Genomic DNA, 17,552 nt, shown 5'->3' with positions numbered 1-17,552 from the left:
AAAAAAAAAAAAAAAAAAAGAAAAAAAAAAAAAAAAAGGGTTTTAAGGGGGCCGGCCTGTGGCTCACTTGGGAGAGTGTGGTACTGATAACACCAAGGCCATGGGTTCGGATCCCTATATAGGGATGGCTGGTTAGCTCACTTGGAGAGTGTGGTGCTGACAACACCAAGTCAAAGGTTAAGATCCCCTAACTGGTCATCTTAAAAAAAAAAAAAAAGAAAGAAAGAAAAAAAGAAAAAGTGTTTTAAAATGGGAAACATTATTAATAAATAAAATTTGGTAGACAACAGTCTATCAAAATGTGGGGTCTACAAGGGAAAGGTAATAAAAGTCATTCTTGTTGGGGGGAAAAGTTGGGACCCGTCGTATTAAACGAATTAAAAAAGAGAAGCAAGGAACTGGGAAATCTGCAAATCAGTATTTATCCAGGTATATCCAAAAGGACCAGAGACCCTTCTGTCCAAATTTTTGTTTTATAAGAGGAAGCTGAGGATCTGAGGCTGGTTAGTGAGAGGCAGAATTGTAAAGTGAAAGGGCTGTCTGGATTCAACTCTGGCTTGGCCTCTTCCTAGGTGTTATGGGCAGTCACCTAGCTTTCTCAAAGCCATAGATTTTTCATATATACATCTGACCCTTGAACAACACGGGCTTGAACTGTATGGGTCTACTTACATGTGGATTTTTTTCAACCAACCATAAATTGAAAATACAGTATTCGTGGGATTTGGAACCCACCTACAGGAAGGGGCTACTTTTCATATACACAGGTTCCCAGACCAATCCCCTGCTGATACCAAGGGAGGACTATAAATTGAGATGACAACAATATCAATTTGACAAGATTGCTGTGAAGATCAAATGATGTAAGACATGCAGGGTACCTAGCTCATTTTGGTGAATACTGGCTCCCATCCCTGAAACTAGTCCTCAGGTATCTTCTCTTGCCAACCTATGTGTGTTTCTTCCAGATCTCACTCTCAAAGAGCCTTCCACAATAGCTAGGATATTCACAAACAGCACACACCTTGAACTGGATTCCTTCCTATTTACCTACTTCAGAAGAATTATTTCTGTAGCTCTTAAATTACTACCCCAAGACCTGAGATACACTCTTCTCTCCTGTTTGCAGACACTGGAACTTGAGACTCTTCAGCTTTTGAGTTCTAGGACATATACCAACAGCACCTCTGAGTTCTCAGGCCTTTGGCCTCAGGCTAAGAATTACGTCACTGGCTTCCCTGGTTCTGAGGCTTCTGGACTTGGACTGAGTCACGCTACTGGCACCCAGTCTGCAAATGGCCTATAGTGGGACTTCTCAGACTTCACAATCATGTGAGCCAATTCCCCTAATAAATCTCCTCTCATAGATTTATATACATATCTTATTGATTCTGTCTCCCAGGAGAAACCTAATACAAGGAATAAGCTTAAAGGATTTTTGAGACCATTTTCCGACTTGGAGACAAAGCCTGTGACCGAATTTGCACAGCTACATATAAGGACCCTCTCTTAATTGCAAGCCAGTGAGACACATTTAACTTACCTGCTGACTTCAGACCTAAACCCTTGTACACTGAGGCTTCCCCTAACGAGTCAATGTCAAAGACCATGGAAGTTACAACTGCTCAATGGAACTTCCCCAAGAAATGCCAACTAGGAAAGATAGGAAGCAGATGGCCATGTGTTTCTCTCTAACTTCTTAAAAAAACAGTGTGGAGGCTGGCTGTTTAGCTCAGCTTGTTAGAGCATGGTGTTATAACAGCAAGGTCAAGGGTTTAAACCCCCGTACTGGCCAGCTGCCAAAAAAAAAAAAAAAGACAAAAAACCAAAACACTGTGAATGAATCTGAATAAGCAAGATTTAGTTCAAACTCCAACAAACATTAATTGAGCACTTCCTCAATGCCAGGGCAGGTGCTAAGCTTTCACATATATCAATTCATTTATGCTTCACAATGTATGTATTTATTAGCATGTATTAAGGTTACAAAGGTTCAATATTATAACAGAATGGAGCAAGTCCTAAAGGCCAACAAAACTCTTTAAAATTCTTCACACACTTCAGAATAGCATTCTTCTGGGCAAATAAACTGTTACTTTCTTTTTTTTTTTTTTTTCCTTTTTGTCTTTTTTTGTGACCGGCAACGGATCGCAACCCTCAGTGTCGCGCCCGTACCGGACCGGGACCGGCAACGGGATCGCAACCCTTGGTGTTGCGCCTGCACCTCACTCAGCCAGTGAGCGGCCGGTCTGTATGTGGGATCCGAACCCTCGGCGGGAGCGCCGCCACGCTCCCAAGCAGCGCACTGTAGCAGTGCGCCACCGGGCCGACCCAAACTGTTACTTTCTTTAAAAAAATTCTTTACTCACTGTCCATTCATTCACTTAATGATATGATAGTTATCTTAAAGGCATAATGATAATGATTTGAATATCCAGACATTTTCCATAAAATCTTTCCTTTTGTTTCTTCTTTAATCTAGCTCAACGGTTTCTCAAATTTTAGTGTGCCTAAGAATTACTATATGGAGTAATAATAGCTAAAACTTAACTTAGTATGTGTCAGGCCCTGTCCTAAATGTGTCATATAATTACTCTTGAAAATTCATTAAGTTGTCCATAAAATATAGTTAATATGTTTCATGTGTACAAGCTGTATTTCCTTGAGCAAGTTCTTTAACCTCTCTGTGCCTGATATAGTTTGGATATGTTTGTCCTCCCAAAGATCATATTGAAATATGATCCCCAGTGTGGAAGTAGTTAGTGTTAGGAAGTGTTTGGGTCATGGGAGTAGATCTGTCATGAATAGATTAATGCCCTCCCTGGGCAGGAAGGGGTCATGAGTGAGTTTTCTTCACTCTATTAATTCCCAAGAGAGCTGGTTGTTAAAAAGAGTGTGGCACATCCCTCTCTCTCTCTCTCTTGCTTCTTTGCTTACCACATGATCTCCTTGTACCCACTGGCTGCCCTACTGCCTTCCACCATGAGTGGAAGCAGCCTGAGGCCCATACCAGATGCAGCTGCCCAGAATCATGAGCCAAATAATCCTCTTTTCTTTATAAATTATCCAATCTCAGGTATTCTGTTATAGCAGCACAGAAACAGACTAAAACAGTGCCTCAGGCTCTACATCAGTGAAAAAGAAGATAATAACCATACATAACCTTATAGGGTTGTTGTGGGAAACAAACAGTATTTCTAAATCACTTTGATCTGTCACTTTGACAGCTGAGTGGTAGAATCAGAAATCAAATAAATCTAGATATGTCCTTTTCATTGCACCATGACAGTTAAGACTTACAGCACAGCCTGATGCAAAACTATGATTATTGGGGAAAGAAAAATCCTCCTAGAAGTCATGAAAAGGAGCAATTTAAAACATATTTTAATTTCTATATGCTTTAGCTAAAAATCTAAGTATTCATAAGTATAGTGGGGCAAGGCAACAACCATAATTCATACTAGAAAGTTTTCTCTTATACTGGGTTTATATCTCTATCCCTACAAGCTCTCTTTATTTAGTCAATCTCCTAACAATTATTTGAGCCCCTGCTATATGCTAGGCATTCTTATACATGCAAAGGCTATTATGGTAAATAAGACAGAGAACTCAGGGGAGGGGGAGGGGGGGCAGAATAAACACATGAATCAGTAGGATGAGTTCAGATGGTGATAAGTGTGTAATGAAGAATATAGAAGATGGTGGTGGGATATACTTCAGATATAGTGAACCAGTAAAGCCTCTCTGAGGAAGTAATATTTGAGGTGAGATCTGAATGCTGAGAAGGAGCAAGTTACACGAAGATCAGAAGGAAAAGCATTCCAGGCATAAGAAAGAATGAGCACCAAGGTAGGAATAGGCTTGGTATGCTGAAGAACCAGAATGAAGGCCAATGTGGTTAGACCATAGTGATGAAGTAGACAAAGTGAAATGAGCAAGACAAGCTCAGGGAGGTGAGCAGAGGCCAGATTCTAAGGGTGTCATATATGCCATGGCAAGAGCTTCATGAGGCCAGGAACTGTGTTGGTCTTATTCACTGCTATATTCATTTCCCAGTGCCTAGAACATTCTTGGCATATAGTAGGCACTCAATATTTGCTTGACTGTATGACTGAATTAATGAATAGCTCTTAGTTCTACCCTTTGGTCCTTCAAAGCATGAGTTTACTCCATCATCTAAAGCAGATAAAGTTGCAGACTTCAGGACCCTTTACACTTAACTACTTAAGTATATATTTCTAAGAACATGGTCATTCTTTTACTTAACCAGAGCATATTTTCAAAATCAGGAAATTTAACACATGTAATATTATTATTTAATATCGGTCCATATTCAAATTTCACCACCTGACCCAATAATGTCCTTTTTATTTGCCTGATCCAGGATCTGAACCAGTATCACTGCATCTAGCTGTCATTTTCTATTTAGTCTCTTTTAATCTGCAACAGTTTCTCAGCCCTTCTTTGTTTTTTATGACATTGACATTTTTGAAGAATATATAAACTGTTCTGAAGAAATTTTTCTCTGGACTTGTCTGATTATTTCCTCATGATTAGATTTAGGTAATGCATTTTGACAGAAATATTACCTCAGTGATTTTTGTGTCCTTATTGCATGTCAGGTGGCATATGACGTCTATCTGTCTTGGTTAAGGTTGTACCCACCAGGTTTCTCCACAATAATGTTACTATTTTTCCCTTTGTTATCTGTGAGAAAATACTTTATATTGTGCTAATATCCTGTCCTCCATCAAATTTTCACCCAATGGTTTCAATCACCCATTGATTATTCTTGCCTGAATCTTTTACTGGCATGGTGGTTATAAAATGGCGATTTTCTAACAATCACTTTTTCATTTAGTGGTTGGCGTTTTGCTAGAATGAAATGCCTGCCACCACCACTGCAAACTCAGGTATTTTTTATTCAGTGGGTTTTAACTAGTTACTGTCATTATTCATCCTGATGCTAAAATTGTCCCAGGTTTGGCCAGCAGCATGTCCTCCAAGCTGGCTCCTATATCCTTTTCATATGTCCATATCATTTTTCATGTATTTCTTAACTTTCTGCTTACTTTTCTGGCATAAGCTGTTATGGGCTCATCATGTACATTCCCTGTCCCAGCCCTGGAATCAATTATTTCTCCAAAGACCTCTGGTTCCTTTCAGTAGAGAATGGTATTTAGAAACCAGTAACTCGTAACTACTGAGGTACCATTGCTTCTGGACCTCTTCAGTGGACAGAGCTGGAAATAATACATAAATATAGATTTTTATATACTTTTTTAAAATCACGAGTTCATATTGATATTGCTAATTCCAATAGAGTTCTTTTTTGCCTTTCCTTATTCCATACTTGACTTTCCCTTCTTCCCACAGTGACAACTCTGGCTCCTGACAACACTGATAAATTACTCATTTGTTCCATTCTACAACACATGCGAAATAGTCACAGAATCACTTCAGCAATACTATCACAAATGACAAATCTACTGAGTTCAAGATTTCTTTGAAGTTCATTTGGCCTTTATGCTGAGAATACAGTACATATAGTCAAAGTACTGTGTTCAAAAACTACTTAGGGGGCCGGCCCAGTGGCTCACTCGGGAGAGTGCGGTGCTGATAACACCAACGCCCCGGGTTCGGATCCCATATAGGGATGGCCGGTTCGCTCACTGGCTGGGCGTGGTGCTGACAACACCAAGTCAAGGGTTAAGATCCCCTTACCGGTCATCTTTAAAAAAAAAAAAACAAAAACAACTACTTAGGTTAGTTGGCATCTCCCTTCCCATCCTGCTGATTTAATTTCACTTTCTTTTTTTTTTTTTTTGTCTTTTTTCCGTGTCCGGCAACGGATCGCAACCCTCAGTGTCGCCCCCGTACCGGACCGGGACCGGCAATGGGATGGCAACCCTCGGTGTTGCCCCCGTGCCTCGCTCAGCCAGTGAGCGGGAACCGGTCTGTATGTGGGGTCCGAACCCTCGGGTGGGAGCGCCACCGCGCTTCCCAAGCGGCGCACTATCCAGTGCGCCACTGGGCCAGCCCTTAATTTCACTTTCTGAGGATGTAAAATCTCAACATGTTTCTCAAAGTAAAAACTACAAAAAGATACAGAGAAGGGTCATTACACTTTCTCTACTCCTCCACTCTATATCTCCCATCCTATGGAGGTAACCAATTTGATTAGTTTCTGCTTATCCATCCTGTGCTTATGTTTGCAAAAAAATACGCAGGAATAAATATCAGTTCTGATTTTCCCTTCTTTGTTACACCAAAATTGTTAAAAATTATATTAAAATGGCCCTTAAACATATGGAATTATATTCAACTTCACTCATAAGAGAAATATAAAACTATACTGAGATACCATTTTTAACCTGTCAGAATGATAAAAAAAATTTCAAAAACTTAACCACACAGTCTGTTGGTGAGTTGTGGAAAAAGACACTATCATGAATTTCTAGTGGAAGGCAAAATGGTGCAACTCCCATGGTGGGAAATTTGGCAGTGTCTAAAAAAACCACATATACACTTATGCCCTGACCAGCGCTCCCACTTTAGATTTCCTACCCTGAAGATACAGCTCCAGCGATACTAAAATACATAGGTACAAGGTAATTCATTATGGTATTGTCGTAATTATAAACTTTTAGAAACAACTCTAAGTGCCCATAGCTGGGAAATTCATTGACTAAATCTTGATACATCTACACAATAGTATACTATACAGCTGTAAAAAATAAGGAAGAATTCTATGAACTGATATGGGATGATTTCACTTTGATCGTTCTTCATTCTCAAAAATATCTTGTAGTCCATCCAATTATCTATTGCTCTTCCTAATGCTTCAGTAGTTCTTCATCCTCAAAAACACCTCCAAGTCCAGTCAGCCAATCCCTCTACTCTCTCCTTATATGCTACCTCATGTTTTTACTTCCCTCCCTATCCAACTAAAAATCCATGATTCATTACTGCAGCCACTTCTTGCAACATTTATTTGACAAAACCCCTACCCTGAATGATCTCCTCGCTTTCTAGGATCTTCAGCTTTCCCTTTCTCTACCGATTCTTTCCTCTTGAGATTAAATATGCTCCAGTTTTTCTAACCAAAAAAAGCCCATCCTCAAGTAACTAGTAGAGAGGGTTTTGAATGTTCCTAACACGAAGAGGTGACAAATGTTTGAGGTGATGAATTTGCTAATTACCCTGATATGATCATCGCACACTGTATAAATGTACCCCCAAATCACATTGTACCCCATAATTATATACAATTATCATGGGTCAATTAAGAAAAAATAAATTAAAAAGAAAAATATTCAGAAACAGAAACAGATTAGAGGTTACCAGAAACTGGGGGGAAAGAATCAGGGGAAGTTATTGCTAATGGGAACAGAGTTTACGTTTAAGATGATGAAAAACTTTTGGAAGTAGATAGAGGTGATGGTCACACAGCACTGCAAATGTCATTAATTCCACAGAATTGTACGTTTAAAAGTGGTCAAAATGACAAATCTTATATATATATTTTATCACAATTAAAAAAATAATAAATAAAAATTTAAAAATTTTGGCCGAGCCCGTGGTGCACTCGGGAGAGTGCAGCACTGGGAGCGCAGCAGCACTCCCGCCGCGGGTTCGGATCCTATATAGGGATGGCCGGGGCGCTCACTGGCTGAGTGCAGTGCAGCCGGTCTCACAAAAAGACAAAAAAATAAAAATTCCTTCCTTGGTGCCTAACCCATATCTGGCTATGGCCTTCCATTTCTCTTGCTCTTGGCAGCCAGACTGAAAGAGTAATTTATACTTGATATTTTCACTTCCTCACTTCCCAAAAATTCCTCAACCCACTTCTATCTATCTACACCACACTCCACAGAATGACTCTTGCCACGGTTATCTAATTATAGTTCCTTTGCCTTAAATCAATCTACACTTCTTAGTCCTTATTGTACTTGATCCCTGGAAGTATTTGATAGGCTGACCATTTCCTCCTCAATAAAACTGTTTGTTCTTCTTTGTTCTGTGATATCACCCTCTCTGTTTTCCCTTCTACCTTTCTGATTGCTTTTATTTTGTTTTCTTTTTCACCAGATAGTTTAGCTGGAATGGTTGCTCTTTCTTGTTACTTCTCTTTGTCCAACTGGCCCTTAAGTGTTGGTCTTCTTTATAGCCCTATCCTAGACTTTCTCTCACTCTACACATTCCCCAAGGGCAACATGATTCACATTCATGGCTCCAATCTATATGCTGCTGACTACTTCCAGATTGACATCTCTAGTCCGTACCTCTATCCTAAGTTTAGACCCAAATATTCCAACTACCTATCCAGACAGTGCTAATTGGACAACCCACAACCTAGGGCTCCAGAACATCCATAACCAAATCCATCATCTTTCTCCTCAGATCTATTCCTTCTCCAGCATTCCCTAACTCAGCAAACCATATTACCATCTAGCTTGTCACTCAAGCCAGAAACTTGACTATCCTTTACTTCTCTTTTTCCTAACTTTCCACATTCAATCACCAAGAATTCTGTTAATTCCACCTCTTAAATGTCTTTCAAATCCACTAACTTCTCTCCATCCAAATTTCTACTTAGTTCAGGTAATCCATCACCTACTCCTGAATCATTGCCACAGCCTCTTAAGTGGTTCTGGCTACCTCCATTTTAAACTCCTGCAATAATTTCAAAACCAAGATTAATTTTCTAAAAGCAAAACACTGATCACGTTATTTCTATATTAGAAAGCATTCAATGGCTCTCCACCATCCACAGGATAAAGCTCATGGTCTCCAATGTAGCTTACACCATTCTTCATTATGAACATCCCAGCCACGCTCACCTCACCAACCTCATCTGTCATCCCTCTTCCACTTGCATGCTTTGACTCTTAGTTCTCTAGAACTGAGTACCCTCTTCTGTCTCTTGCATCACTCATATGTTAACCTAACACATTTACTGTTTTGTATGTTACTTTTTTAATTTAAAAAAGTGCCTTAGAAGCTGAGCTGTAGTTTCTCTGGCCCACCATGTTTCACTTGTCTGTGAAATTTCTCAGAATAATGGGGTCTTCTCATGTTGCATTCATCTGTGAAATTTCTCAGAACACATTGGGGTTAGGGAGAGAACAAACATTTGTTGAGTGGTTTATGTTTGATATAAATGTAAAGAGGTATGATAGTAGTATAAATTGGTACAAACTCCATGGAAGGCAATTTTGGTAATATTTACCAAAATCCCAGATATATATATATATCCTCTGACCTATGAATTTCACCCCAGGTATTTATCCTGTAAATGCATTCCCACTGTGTGCCATTTGTGTGCCAAAAGATATTACAGGAAATAACTCTGTATGTACATACAAAAGACTGGAAGCAATCTACATGTCTATCAGTAGAGGCAGTTTAAACAAAATTATGGTACATTCACACAACAGAACACTCTGAACCCATACTAGAATTAGGAATTAAAAATACTTTCATATACTGTTCGAGTAAAATTATGAAAGTATCTTTTTAAATTAAAAAATAAGCTATAGGGCCGGCCCGTGGCTCACTTGGGAGAGTGCAGTGCTGATGACACCAAGGCCCCGGGTTCGGATCCCATATAGGGATGGCCGGTTGGCTCACTGGGTGAGCGTGGTGCTGACAACACCAAGTCAAGGGTTAAGATCCCCTTACCGGTCATCTTTAAAAAAAAAAAAAAAAAACTATAACAGTAAATATGTTAGGCTAACATTTGGGAGAAAAGGTAAGAGTTTTATGTATAAAATTTCTCTGAAAAGATACTAAAACTGATTATATTAGTTGATTCCAGGTAAGTGAATTGGGTAGTTAGGAAAAAGAGCAGGAAGGAGATGACCTTTTAAACTTTTTGAATTAGAACCATATGAATGTTGACCTAATCAAAAATAAGCAAATAAAAAAGGAAAGAGCCGGGCTGGCCTGGTGGCGCACTGCTACAGTGCGCCGCTTGGGAAGTGCAGCGGCGCTCCCGCCGAGGGTTCGGATCCCACATACAGACCGGCCACTCACTGGCTGAGCGAGGTGCGGGGGCAACACCGAGGGTTGTGATCCCGTTGCCGGTCCCGGCCCGGTACGGGCGTGACACTGAGGGTTGCGATCCGTTGCCGGTCACAAAAAAAGAGACAAAAAAAAAAAAAAAAAGGAAAGAGCCTACCAGTCAGGTGCTAGGTTAAAGAAGAAAATGTTTAGGAGGTATCATTCATGTCATCCATCCAAACCTCCACATCAAAGAAGAGAAGATAGTGAAGTCTTCTTGGGCAGTTTTGGATCATGGTTTAGTTTAAAGATCTAAATTGCCAAGATTTGAAAGTACCAAGGACAATTTCCTAATATAAAAGAAGAAGGAATACAATAGGATCAATGTACTTCTTGATTCAGATCTTCCTCAGGAAGAAAGAACTAGAAACAAAATAATTAAAGACCTAAAGGTGGATGGAAACCGGTCATAGCAAACCAGAAGACAATTTTCAGGAAAGAATTTTAAAAACTAAAGAAAATTAACTTGGAGATGTGGATTTTCAGAGTCCTGGGGAACTGGTAGGATGAACACAATGGAAACAACAGCACAAGTGCTTTTCCTCAAGACAACCATCATACTTCAGCATACAGCAGAAGTACATAATGAGTACCTCCCATCCCATCACACAGAATACTAAAAGAGATATATACGAGGGGTCTTCAAAAAGTTCATGGAAAGATCCATATTCTCTCTTTTTTTTTTAAAGGTGACCAGTAGGGGGATCTTAACCCTTGACTTGGTGTTGTCAGCACCACGCTCACCCATTGAGCTAACCGGCCATCCCTATATGGGATCCGAACCTGTGGCCTTGATGTTATTGGCACCACACTCTCCCAAGTGAGCCACGGGCTGGCCCCCATATTATGTTTTAATTCTATTTTTCCATAAACTTTTTGAAGTACCCTAAAATTTAAAGGTTGACATTAATAAAATTAATGATTTATTGCTTAACATCCAGGACATTTTAAATAAAACTGGCTTTGTTCTTGTTGTCATTGCAAGTGCATGGGGGTTGATAGAGATTGGATATGTTGTCCCCACCAAAACTCATGTGGAAATCTGATCCCCAATGTGGCAGTGTTGGGAGTTGAGTCATGGGGGCAGATCCCCCATGAATGGATTAATGCTCTCCCTAGGGGAGGAGGGCCTGAGTCAGATCTTGCTCTGTTAGTTCCTGTGAGAGCTGGTTGTATAAAAGACCCTGGGACCTCCCATCTCTCTCTCTCTCACTTGCTCGCTTCCTCTCGCCATGTGATCTTCTTGTACCTGCCAGCTGCCTGCCGCTTTCCACCATGAGTAGAAGCAGCCTGAGGCCCATGCCAGATGCAGCTGTCCCAGAATTGTAAGCCGAATAAACCTCTTTTCATTATAAATTACACAGTGTCAGATACTCTGTTACAGCAACACAAATATACTAATACAGGGGTGAATAATTCAGAGAGAGCTTGATGATACTTGCCTTGACTCCTGCTAAGACAACAGTAGTTTTACTCTCCACTTTTTCTTTTTCTTTTTTATTTGTGGTTGGCCAGTATAGGATTTTTTTGCAAATTTTCCAATGAATTAATTTTGGGGGTAATAATTTTTGCAAATAATGTCTTAATATTACTGTGAAAGTAGTTTTGACCTCACAGATAACCTTGAAAAGGTTGTGAGGATCTCCAGGGGTCTGAAGACCACATTTTGAAAACTGTTACTACATACTATCTCTATGTCAATGATTCTCCAGATTTTTATCCTAGTTCATCCCTCTCCTGATCTCAGACTCTGCTGGACCCTGTAACAATGACAGACGTGTCCCTGCTCCTATTAATGATAGAATTGCCCTCTGCTTGTACTCTGATTCCTATTCCCTCCAGCTTTCCCCAGGACTTTCCTCCTTCAGTTATTCTGTTTTTCTCCTGGATCAGCAACCCCTCCCTCTCTTGTCAACATACTAACGTGCTTTAATATTTCTTCCTGTTCTTGTAAATCTTTCCTTTGATCCCATAGACGCCTCTGGCTACTGCCCCATGCCTCTGCTCCTTTTTGTAAAAAAGCTTTTCAAGAGTTGTCAACACTTGCTGTTGCCACTTCCTCACCTCCAATTCACTCCTTTTTTTTTTTTTAAAGATGACTGGTAAGAGGATCTTCTTCCTGCCACTCCAATAAAACTGCTCAGGTAAAGAGTGACCTCATTGTTTTGTCCTCATCTCACTCAACCTCTTGGAAGGAATGTTCACACCTTTCTTGAAATACTCTCATTTCTTGACCTCTACACTCTCCTGGTTTTGTTTGTCTTTCTACTTCACTGACTACTCTTTCTTCATCTTTGTTATCTCCTTAGCTTGTATTCAACCTCTGAAAGCTGGAGTCCCTCAGAGCTAAGTCCTAGAACCTATTTTCTAAAGCTTTATAGACATTCAAAGTCTCCAGATTTCTTCCTATAGTCCAGAGCTCTCTCTCTCTCAATTAGTACTGTCAACTGCCTACCTGACATCTCCACAAGACTATCCAACAAGGGCTGACTGGTTAGCTCAGTGGTGCTGATAACATCAAAGTCTACAGTTGGTTCGGATCCCCATACCCGCCAGTAGCAAAAAAAAGACTATTCAACAGGCTTTCAAATTTAACATGTTCAACTCCTGATCTGTCCCAAACCTATTTTTCTCCCAGTCTTCTTTCCATCTACTCTCAGTTCTCTAAGTCTCACTAGTGGCAGAACTGGAATTTAAACTAGGTCTTTTTTTTTTTTAAACCTGCAAACTGGTGTGCATTCCTTCATGCCAGGCACCACTCTACTATATGTCCTAGCCAAGGCTGCCTTTAGGAAAGTGCAAATTGAAAGTTTCTCTTAACATCATTTTGTACTTGAATTTCAGACCATGGGAAACAATACAGAGGATCCAGTTTTATATTTAAAGAGCTTTCCAAGTCTATTTTGGAAGAAGCTATCAAACCAGAAAAAGATGGTAGAGACAGTACCTGGGTTAGGTAGAAGCACAGCTGAAAGGTGAAGCCCAGCCAGCTGGAGCAACATTCCTCAACCTTGGCATTATTGGCATTTGGGACTGCATAATCCGTTGCTGCATATTCTTTGTTGTACTATGCACTGTACGATTTTTAGCAGCATCCTGGGCCTCTACCCACCATATAACAGTAGTATCCTTCTAGTTCTGACAACCAAAGTTGTCTTCAGACATTATCAAATGTTCTCCTGGGGGTAAAATCCACTCCTCCCCATCCCTAACCCCAACTGCACGAGAAGGATGTACTTCGAGTTATGTCCCAAAGGAAATAATATGCCCCATCCCATATGGGAGAAACTATAAAAAATATATAAATAATAAAATATATTAAAATGTATGTTTTCAAAGAATTTTTAGAGATATGGGAAAAAATCATGATATAAAAGCATAAAAGGGTTTACCAAACTGTCTAAATGGTATGAGCCCAATTTTGTAGAAAAAAAATTGGGGGCTGGCCTGTGGCTCACTTGGGAGAGTGTGGTACTGATAACACCAAGGCTGCAGGTTCGGATTCCTATATAGGGATGGCTGGTTTGCTCACTTGGGAAAGTGTGGTGCTGAAAACACCACATCAAGGGTTAAGATCCCCTTACCAGTCATCTTTAAAAAAGAAAAAAAAAAAGTTTACATAAGCATGGGAAAAAAAATGGAAGACTTAAGAATCACAATTATTACTTATTGAACCAGCTTATCATGAATCAGGCACCGTATTAAGTGATTTACACAAATCAACTTATTTAATCGTCACAATTGTTCTAATTATCGCTCTACTTTATAGATCAGGAAACTAGAAGTAACTTGCACAAGGACATATAGCTAGTAAGTGGAGAAGACAGGTCTTGAAAGTAAATTTACCCAGCTCCAATGCTCAGTCTCTTAACTAGGATTCTGCTGTATGACACACAAAGTAATATACCATATGTTAACAATGTTTATCTCTACATGGTAGAATTAAAAGTGGTTTTATTTTCTTTCTTATATTTTTCTATCTTTTCCATATTTTCTACTATGATATATATTACTTCTATGACCAGAAAATTTTTTTTTAATTTTTAAAAAGTTGTAATCACTACTTGGTAACATGGAGAAAAGGATTACTATATGTTAACTTGAAAAAAAAAATACAAAATTCAATATAAAGTATGACTACAATTATGTAAAAACATGTAAGAGATAAAAAGGAGTATACAAAATACTAATAGTAATTGTATTAGGGAGATGGGTTTAAGAAGTTATTTTTCCTATCTTTTCCATTTTACTATTTCTTTTTTTTTTTTTTGGCAGCTGGCCAGTATGGGGATCTGAAACTTTTCCATATTACTGTTAATGTAGTTATATTTTATAATGGATGAAAATTTATAATTAGAAGAAAGCAATAACAATCATCTATCTATAATCTCACCACCTTAAGATAGCACTGCTAATATTCAATAAATTTCCTTCTAGTCTTTTTCTAAGATCGATATGATCACTTACAAATACTAACCTGAAGGAACCAAGGGGAATTCTTACTCAACCTGTAGATAACACTAAGTTGGGTAAGGCAGTTAAAAGCTGTATTCAAAACACGATCTTGGGGCCGGCCCTGTGGCGCACTCAGGAGAATGCGGTGCTGGGAGAGCAGCGACGCTCCTGCAGCGGGTTCGGATCCTATATAGAACTGGCTGGTGCGCTCACTGGCTGAGCGCGGTGCGGGCGACACCAAGCCAAGGGTTGCAATCCCCTTACCGGTCACGACAAAAAAAAAAAAAAACACGATCTTGGGCTGGACCGTGGCTCACTTGGGAGAGTGTGGTGCTGATAACACCAAGGCCACAGGTTCGGATCCCTATATAGGGAAGGCCGGTTAGCTCACTTGGGAGACCGTGGTGCTGACAACACCAAGTCAAGGGTTAAGATCCCCTTACCAGTCATCTTTAAAAAAAAAACACCACCATGGGCCGGCCCCGTGGTGCACTCGGGAGAGTGCGGTACTTGGGTGTACAGCAGCGCTCCCGCCGCCGGTTCGGATCCTATATAGAGATGGCCGGTGGGTTGCGATCCCCTTACCGGTCAAAAAAAAAAAAAAAAAAAAAAAAAAAAAAAAAAAAACATGATCTTGAGGAAGGAAAGGGAATGGAACTAACATTCTGTAGTGACTATGTCGCATACAATGAAACAGCTGAACTTCTGGACCAAAGGCCTGGCCCCTCCGCAGAATGGACAGGGCAGCCCTCAACAAGGTGGCTGGCTTTTCCAAACCTGCTTTTTTTTCCCCCCATAAATACTTACTCCCTATTTACATCCTCACAGCACTGCATTGAAACTAAAGTGAGAAAGGTTACGTGTGTCTGTGTCTATGTCTGTGTGTGCATGTGCACGTATACATTATGTGTATATGCATATGAAAACACTGTAAATCCTAAATTCCTGTATACACGTAAGAATCATCATTGTCCAAGTCAATAGTAAAAATAGGGATAAGTAATTTAATAAGCTTTTTCCAAGCACAAAGCAAATAATATGTTCAAAAAATAATTTCTATGTGACCATGTTAATCACTGACCTTGATTCAGATTTAGCTGCCTAATAAAACTGTCTAATAAAAGGAGAGGTATCTCCCCCCACCAAAAAAAAAACAAAAGAGAGAGAAGTAATCCTCAATTATGACCCACAGAGAAAAACTTGTTTATGCCTTGAATAATGCCAAGAGGATTCTCTGCAGACAAAGAATGGAGAGCAGTTATCTGCATCCAGGGTGCAAACTGGATCTCTTACCTGCAGCTCTGCTTCCAGGCCCAGCCGCCGGATGAAGGGGTCAGTGACATGGTAGCGCCTCTCAAAGCTCAGGGCACCCCGCTCCTGCAGGACAGAAACAAACTCATGTTTCATTGATTCAATTCAACATAGTTTGTTATGTGCCTATTATATATCCACAGCCCCATGCTGGGCACCACAGGAGCTAGAAAAGTTAACAAGGAATTGACCTCCAGGAGCTTGCTATTCTTGGGCAGGGATTGAATAATAATAGAAGAGAGTATATAATTAAGCATTACCTTGTGCTACAGAATTTAAAAAGAAAACAAAACAAAAAGGCGAAAATAAAATTTTAAAAAAAAGGAAAATTGGAAACAACAAATAAAAAATGTTTCCATATTTAGGTTAGAGAGGATAGGCATCATCTTTAAGACACGTATTGTACACAAAGGGAAAAAATAATCTGCAGAATCTGTGCCTCTAGGAAATGATCCCTGTCCTTGAGGGCCACCCAGTCTAATGAAATCACACACCACCCCCCCACCCTCCAAAACACAAATGGACAAAGCTAAAAGGATTCAGGGACTCAGGGAGAAATATACAAAACACATAGACTAATATGCACTAAGTACATGGCTCATGTAGAGGAACACACTCGATCTTTCTGGATGGTGACCATAGTTTATGTTGTATGCCACTTAGTTTTTAATTTTTAAGTTTAAATTTTTTTTGCTCAGGGCACCCCGCTCCTGCAGGACAGAAACAAACTCATGTTTCATTGATTCAATTCAACATAGTTTGTTATGTGCCTATTATATATCCACAGCCCCATGCTGGGCACCACAGGAGCTAGAAAAGTTAACAAGGAATTGACCTCCAGGAGCTTGCTATTCTTGGGCAGGGATTGAATAATAATAGAAGAGAGTATATAATTAAGCATTACCTTGTGCTACAGAATTTAAAAAGAAAACAAAACAAAAAGGCGAAAATAAAATTTTTAAAAAAAGGAAAATTGGAAACAACAAATAAAAAATGTTTCCATATTTAGGTTAGAGAGGATAGGCATCATCTTTAAGACACGTATTGTACACAAAGGGAAAAAATAATCTGCAGAATCTGTGCCTCTAGGAAATGATCCCTGTCCTTGAGGGCCACCCAGTCTAATGAAATCACACACCACCCCCCCACCCTCCAAAACACAAATGGACAAAGCTAAAAGGATTCAGGGACTCAGGGAGAAATATACAAAACACATAGACTAATATGCACTAAGTACATGGCTCATGTAGAGGAACACACTCGATCTTTCTGGATGGTGACCATAGTTTATGTTGTATGCCACTTAGTTTTTAATTTTTAAGTTTAAATTTTTTTTAGCACTTGCCCTTTCAAAAAACTTTCTCATGTTCATTCAGATTTCATTCTCAAGATCAGACTACAGGCAGCCAGATATTATCATCATTTAACAACAGGACACTGAGGCACAGGGAGGTCAAATAACTAAAGGAAGTTAATTTGGGCAGTGGTGAGATTAAACTTCTGTCTCTAGCTTGGGGTTACAATAGAAGCATATCATGCCTCAGTTGAGTCTATTCCATTCAACCTCTGTGGCTCCTGACAAAGCATGAAGCCACTTCACTAACTGAAATTGACTGCCCAGTCATCCATTCATCTCACAGGTATTGGAATGTCTTCTACATACAAACTGCAGAGGACAGATTCAGTCTTTAGTAAGCAGAGCCTTGAAGAAGAGGAGAAAG

At 39.7% G+C, this 17,552-nt stretch overlaps 1 protein-coding gene across 1 annotated transcript in view; it reads right to left on the bottom strand.

The window, feature by feature from the left end:
* WDTC1 (WD and tetratricopeptide repeats 1) overlaps nucleotides 1-17,552 on the bottom strand; it is a 60,627-nt gene that overhangs the window by 26,181 nt on the left and 16,894 nt on the right. Inside the window, exon 3 of the mRNA XM_008586296.1 lies at nucleotides 15,814-15,897. Within this exon, the coding sequence (XP_008584518.1) occupies nucleotides 15,814-15,897 (84 nt within the window). The remainder of the gene's footprint in view (nucleotides 1-15,813; nucleotides 15,898-17,552) is intronic.

The sequence above is a fragment of the Galeopterus variegatus genome, unplaced genomic scaffold, assembly GCF_000696425.1.
Source record: "Galeopterus variegatus unplaced genomic scaffold, G_variegatus-3.0.2 Scaffold109, whole genome shotgun sequence".
Classification (NCBI taxonomy): domain Eukaryota; kingdom Metazoa; phylum Chordata; class Mammalia; order Dermoptera; family Cynocephalidae; genus Galeopterus; species Galeopterus variegatus.
Note: the sequence above shows the minus strand (reverse complement) of the source record. Positions and strands in the feature narration are given on the sequence as shown.